We start from the raw sequence: 6,548 nt of genomic DNA, 5'->3' as shown, positions 1-6,548 counted from the left end.
AAATTGACCAATCACAGTTCATTATTCTTCCACCGTAAGGAGAATAATGAACTGTGATTGGTCAATTTCTTCCGACACGACTTACGACATCCAATGTAGACCCAGCCTAAAGCCTCGTCTACATAGAAATCGTAAAGTCGTAGTCGTAAGAATAATCGACTGTGATTGGTCAATTCTTATGTGTCTGACGAAATTGGTCAATCGCAGTCGATTATTCTTATGACTACGACTCTGCGACTCGCATTGTAGACCACGCATTATCGAGCGACTACGACTACGACCATTGTAGACAGAACCAAGAATCATTGTAGCGGAGGCTTTACACTCTCGTGTTACCGACATTTCATGCATGCAGCATGGAACACAACCAAAATTGGGCACTGCATTATCCGCTTGATAAATGGGCATAGCACGGACACACACCAAGTGGAGACTTTATCGGCAGTGGTTGAAAATGGGTGTAGCGAAATAGTTCCAAAAATGAAAATGGGCGTAAAGCGCTGGAATCAGCCGAGCGAAGCGAAAACGGTATCAAGTAAAACGCCGGCGTGGCCGCTTTCAGGTTTCTCTCTGCTGATATATATATGTACACGTACATACTCTATAATAACTTGTCTTTCTGTGATTGTAATAAAGTGATTACAGCGGCAAGTTTAACTTAACGATGAAAAACAATGGCTTAACAACTATAGGCCATTACGAAAGTTATTTTTATTTCTTTGCTTGGTCGGGTGCCATCATTTATTCCGTGTATCAATTTTATTCGGCAAACAATTGTAAGAATATAGAGAGCGTAGAGAAGAGCAAATTAACAGCCCTTACGAGAAAGTAACGAAATAATTGCTAGAAAATTACTGTATATCAGTAATTGAACCATCAGAAATTACTGATGTACAGTAATTTTCTAATCATTGTTTCAGTACTTTTTCGTAAGGGAGGTAAACTGTTACGATTAATGGTTTTTGTCTCATGTGATTTATATTTGCAGATTTTAATGAATATTACGATGCATATGGTGATTTTGCTTCAGGATGGACATGGGTTGGAAAGAAACGAGATATTGCTGACAAAGAGTGGCTTGTATGGCTTACATTAGTGAACAAATTGATACCTTACGTTTTTATACATCATTTTGTCAGTCAGATTGTTAAAGTCAATAGTAATAATATGGTATGATAGTTATATATGAATATATATAAGTAAAAAAATTATAGATAATATCAAAAGAAGAAATAACTGGACATTTTTCAGATATTGTGCTATTGGTACATCTTGTCGTCAATAATTTTTCTGTATTACTATTTGGGTACGATGAGCATGTTATGTGTAGTGCTGCAACCTAGTTTTTTACATGTAGTAACATTTATGTGCAGCAAGAATGCAGCATGGGCTGTACATATCTTGTATCTATTTGTAATATACATATTAAAAATACCAAATGGTACTTTTCAAAGTTGGTTAGGAATCAATGATGAGAAACATTATGTTTTAACACTTGTAATGTGTTGGATACATTTAAGAAGTATCAGTCACAATATGGATAGCATTGACGACCAATTCTCCAGCTCAAACAATTTTATACAGAAATTAGCATATTGCTTGTACCTGCCTACATTATTTTTAGGACCGCTTATTTTGTATCACGAATTTGTGGAATCTGTATGTATGAGTAATTATATTAAGTACTATAGAAAGTCGCACAATTCTATAATGAATATGTTGTTTTCCAGATTAATCAGCCACATCATTATTGGAATTGCCAGAGGCTTTTAACTTTTATATTAAATTTAGTCAGATATACATTTTGGTTATACTTTACTGAATTGTTGCTACATTTTATTTACGTAAATGCTATACAGTACCACTTTCAGGTAATAATCTTTCTATATCCATGTTATCCAATATATGCATATCATAATCGCATATAAGAATATATTTTATTTTTTGTGTAGGTTATACAAAACTTGAATTCTTGGGCACTATATGGTTTAGGATATTGCATGGGACAATTTTTCTTAAATAAATATGTTGTAATCTACGGAACATGCAGTAGTCTATGTTATTTAGATAACGTAAAAGCGCCACCACAGCCTAAATGCATAGCTAGAATTCATTTATATTCTGACATGTGGAAACATTTTGATCGAGGATTATACAAATTTCTAATAAGGTAAATTTCATTCATTCATTTTTTAAATTAAATGTATCTATTAAATATATATTTGCTATTACACCAGTCAATAAGAAGATTACATCATATTTTATATAATAAACTCTCTTTACTATTCTAATATTATTTACAGATATATTTATGTTCCTATACGAAAATCGAATGGATATTTTGGAAAACTGTTTGCATCATTTTCATGTTTCACGTTTGTCTTTATATGGCATGGAATACAGATAAATATATTGATTTGGACACTGCTTAATTTCATAGGAATAGTAATCGAAAATATAGGAGTATCAATTGGCAAAAGTACACAGTATCTTAAAATACAGAATATGTATTTATCTTCAAAAAATACTAGGAGACTCCATTGCGTACTAGCAAGTCCTCTTTTAGCACTGTCAGCCGTATCCAATTTTTATTTTTTGGGTGGACAAGAAATAGGAAATATCTTTATAGAAAATATATTATATCATGGTAAATTTATTATATCATAGTTTTTATTTTCCTTATCTTATTTAGTATATATAGAGATTATGTCTATTATCTTTTACTTTTTATAAAAATATTACATACTTTATTCATTACTAGAATATAAAAATATCATTTATTACTACTTTATTTTAATAGTTTTACAAATAATCTAATATTACAAGAACATCCTTGTACTTTAAAATATCAAGATTAAGATGTCAATTTTTGTCTACAGGATCATGGAAAAGTCTGTCTGCTCTGCTGTTCTTTCTTTATTGTTGCTGTCAAGTTTCTGTAGATGTTAAAAGTTGGGAAATACGTCATATTAGAAGATGATGCAAATGTTTAAAAAATGGACTACTAAATAAATGTTTGTTCATAGATTGATTCAATACTTTAAATGGAAAAGAAACACGATAAAGAAAAAGTTAACATTAATGTTGACAGTTAAAATAATAAAAAACGATTGGGGTAAGGTGAGCCATCACTGGAACAAAGGTGACAAGTTATATAAATAAATTTTAGTATAAGTATATTAGAGGAATGATAATGTCGTGGTACAATTGAAGGTTTCGGTCGATGAAGGTGACTCTCTTCAGCAAAACATTATCAAGTAAAAACACTTGGTCTACATTTTAGAAGGCGATGAGTCATAAAACACATTCGTTATAGCAGAATTATATGTAAAAAATGTTTTGAATTTTCACTTATAATGTACGCAAGTCCAAATAATATATAGGTAGATTGGTCAATTGTATGATCCCATTTTATCGTGCCTTCTATTGCAGTGCATATCAACTGTCTGATACTTTGTTTGGTATCGGAGGGTGGTATATCAGTTAAAGTTAAATAAATTGCAAATAAATAGTAAAAACGAAGTGTGTCAAGAAGATAAAATCGTAAAAAAATTGTAAAAGTTAAATAAATAGGACAAAAACAAAGTTATTTAATAACTTAATTGTTAAAAAGAGTCAAAAGTAAAATTGTAGAAGTACTTACGAGTATTATAGAAAAAACGATGGAGATATGTAAATATATTATAACGAACTGATGTGATATGTACATTGGTCTGTTTTATCATTATATCAGAGGTGATATTTATATGTATATAACTAAGTCGATATGTTAAAACTATTATAAACGAAGTATGATTGGACTGAGATAATAAAAGGTCAATCAATGAGGAGAATCAACGATTTGATTTATTTTAAAGTCTTAAGTTTTTTCATTATTGGAAGATATCTATCTCCAAGGAGTACTGTGTCAGTTTGAAGATTAAGACCGTTATGTTGTTTAGTATATAACATATATAACATCTCAGAGATCAATCGTCACTTGTAGAGTGGTTCCTTATGAAGTATTTTAACGTTGTCAAAATCAAATACATGGTCATTTAATATGCAATGTTCGTGAACTACCGAAGGGTTATTAAGATCTCTTGTAAGCAGACGTTTCCAGAATAGATTACCAAACGTCAATACACGACCACCAAACAAAATCTTACAGTTAAAATCTGTGGTATGCGGAAAGCCGAGTTTTGTAAGTGGGGGGCTAACTTCGCGCGCGAACATCTTTTTTTTGTGATTCTTAACTATGGTATTGACTACCAAACACCACCAAACAAATGATAATTGTTATTATTGCATTTTTAGTAGCGGGGGGGGCAACTAGCCGTCTGAGGATATCTTGTGCTATTTGGGTATTACGTAACTTTCATTAAAGTACACATATGTCCGAAGATATTTAGGATTAGCCTGAGGATATCTTGTGCTGTTTGGGTATTACGTAACTTTTCTTAAAGTACACAAATATTGAGTTTAATAGATACTGTTCAGTAAGTTACCGTAATAAAAAACCTAAAAACATCAATTAATTACCAAAGTTACTGAAAATTACGGAAAATTATCGTAATTTACTGTAAATTATACTTGATCGTAAATTATTAATAATTTTAGAACTCGAGTTACTTTATGTCTATTACATTTAAGATTTTTGAAAGGACACAGCTACTAACAAAATCCTAATTACAAAGGAATTTTATCATGAACAAACATTTTTCTTAAAAACACAAATAACATATTTTGGTATATTTCGTACAAATCAGTCGGTTACAGAAAACAGGATAAAAAGTTTTTATTGGCTCATTTTGTGTGTATATATATCTATTGTGATATACAATTCTAGAAATAAACAATAGCAGATAACCAAATTCATATCGTCACTGTGTAATCAATTTTACGCACATATATTATTTTATTTTTAACAAAAACATAATATATTACAAATTAATTGGTTCCATATAAAAAATGGCGCTACCATGACCCAAGCGTTCACAAAATGTTGGGTATTATATCGTCCGTGTCTGTTTAAACACTTCAATTGCACTTCAATGATACTTCAAACTTTAGTACATGACAAGTCCTTAAAATAATTCAATAATTTTCAATGATCAGTAATGGTCTATATGTATACTTATGAGACATCATCAAATATCACAAAGTCATTTTTTATCGCAATAAGATTCCACTGTAATCTTTGAGCATGTCACAATTAATTTATTATGTTTATGTAAATGTAAAATCACTGTTTATAACTCTTTACATAACTTTTCTAATTGTTTTATATGTCCTTTGGATCAGTTGTGATTATCTCTGTATAAATCAACTAGACTTGAGAGAGAGAAACAAAAAGTTGGTTTCTAATGCGTTCCGTGAAGTACGAAACATCTTCTAATTATCAGCTGGGTGGTATTGCCTTGGCAGTTTGTCCAAATCCTAAATTAGGTCTAGTACCAAACCATGACATTTTCCATTCTAAAGTTTCTTGAAGTAGACGTTCCTCCTCTGGTGAAAAGTGTAACAATGTTGCCACTGCCCTTGTTAAATGGAGAGCCTTTAAAGAAATATATAATCAGATAAGGCAAGTAAATAAAATTAACGAAATAGAACATGTTGGCTTGTTAATAAATAAATTATAAAAATTAAATTCAAAGCCAATATGAGCCAAAAGTGCAGATGTATGCTGATCGACAATGAATTGTTTTGAGAGAAGAAAAGTTGTTCCTCTGCTTGTTAATTTTGTCAATTGGATGACCAGATGCTGACAGCTGAATTCCAGAATGAGGGAATAACACTTTTCCTCTCACAATACGATTTATTGTCAGTGACTGTACAATTGTGACAATTATTTTCTAAATGCATAATACAATTATTTTTCAAATATATTTTTGACAGTCTTTGATTTAATTTCTTACGCATTCAGAAAAACTTTTCAGTTGATATTACATATTGATTTCCATCTTTATTTTGGACCACTTTAGTCAATGGCCAAACAAATTGAACAAAACTGCAGATTCCTTTCCTCTCAAGTACTTGTTAAAATTCCGCTATTCTAATGACTTCATTCAGATGATGTAATTACTGATGACAGAATTAACCATGTATATCTTTCCACTATAGAAATATATGATTTTAATTCATAAAAAGATGAACATAATATAATTTGCATTTGCACAACATGAAACAAATAATGTTAACTGTCATAATATCTATACCATTTGAAACAGACAATTGGAGTGCAAGCTTTTAATAAATACTAAAGAAGTCTCGAAGTTTTGTTCAATTGATGTTTGTCCATTGACTGAAGCTTAATTCATGGAAATTGGCTATTCTAAAATTTATAAATTGCTTACATGCTTGTAAATGAAACAATATCATAAGAGATTAAAACAAAATGCTACACAAAATAGTGATTATTTTTATAAGAACTTTCTGTCATATGATAACATAATACTTCTTCAAATTTAAAGAAATGAACAAACTTTTACATCTGCACTTTAGATTTGTATTAACTTTGAATTAAATTTTTTTTTAGTTTATGTATAATTATATACATACAGGGTGAG

General features: G+C 30.4%; 2 protein-coding genes across 4 annotated transcripts in view; one reads left to right on the top strand and one right to left on the bottom strand.

Annotated features, from left to right (window-relative positions):
* Positions 1-288: 288 nt before the first annotated feature.
* Positions 289-3,833, top strand: LOC105569070 (protein-cysteine N-palmitoyltransferase Rasp). 3 transcript variants are annotated; one of them, XR_001009471.1, is made up of 8 exons: positions 289-776; positions 989-1,170; positions 1,252-1,659; positions 1,731-1,871; positions 1,953-2,170; positions 2,304-2,647; positions 2,880-3,142; positions 3,214-3,833. XR_001009471.1 is itself a non-coding variant. In XM_012025219.1 (8 exons), the coding sequence occupies exons 1-8, from the start codon at positions 665-667 to the stop codon at positions 3,029-3,031; spliced, it is 1,482 nt and encodes a 493-aa protein (XP_011880609.1). In that variant the 5' UTR covers positions 289-664; the 3' UTR covers positions 3,032-3,833. The 3 variants fall into 3 exon arrangements, 2 of the variants coding, with proteins under 2 accessions (XP_011880609.1, XP_011880608.1); XM_012025219.1 differs by having other exon boundaries at positions 2,880-2,951; positions 3,027-3,833; XM_012025218.1 differs by having other exon boundaries at positions 2,880-3,833.
* Positions 3,834-4,760: 927 nt separating this feature from the next.
* Positions 4,761-6,548, bottom strand: part of LOC105569068 (golgin subfamily A member 1) — a 15,616-nt gene continuing 13,828 nt past the window's right edge. Inside the window, exon 8 of the mRNA XM_012025217.1 lies at positions 4,761-5,536. Coding sequence (XP_011880607.1) covers positions 5,381-5,536 — 156 coding nt within the window. The 3' untranslated portion in view covers positions 4,761-5,380. The remainder of the gene's footprint in view (positions 5,537-6,548) is intronic.

Source organism: Vollenhovia emeryi, unplaced genomic scaffold (genome assembly GCF_000949405.1).
Source record: "Vollenhovia emeryi isolate VEMERY1.0 unplaced genomic scaffold, V.emery_V1.0 DF939126.1, whole genome shotgun sequence".
In the NCBI taxonomy this organism is placed as follows: domain Eukaryota; kingdom Metazoa; phylum Arthropoda; class Insecta; order Hymenoptera; family Formicidae; genus Vollenhovia; species Vollenhovia emeryi.
The sequence above is the reverse complement of the archived record's forward strand: the minus strand, read 5'-3'. Positions and strand labels throughout refer to the sequence as shown.

Bases quoted from the DNA above. Each gene is read 5' to 3' on its own strand.
- LOC105569070 (XM_012025218.1), top strand. From the start codon at position 665: ATGAAAAACAATGGCTTAACAACTATAGGCCATTACGAAAGTTATTTT. The intron at 1,660-1,730 runs GTATGTATGAGT...GTTGTTTTCCAG, and splicing joins ATCACGAATTTGTGGAATCT to ATTAATCAGCCACATCATTA. The intron at 2,171-2,303 runs GTAAATTTCATT...TATTATTTACAG, and splicing joins TTATACAAATTTCTAATAAG to ATATATTTATGTTCCTATAC.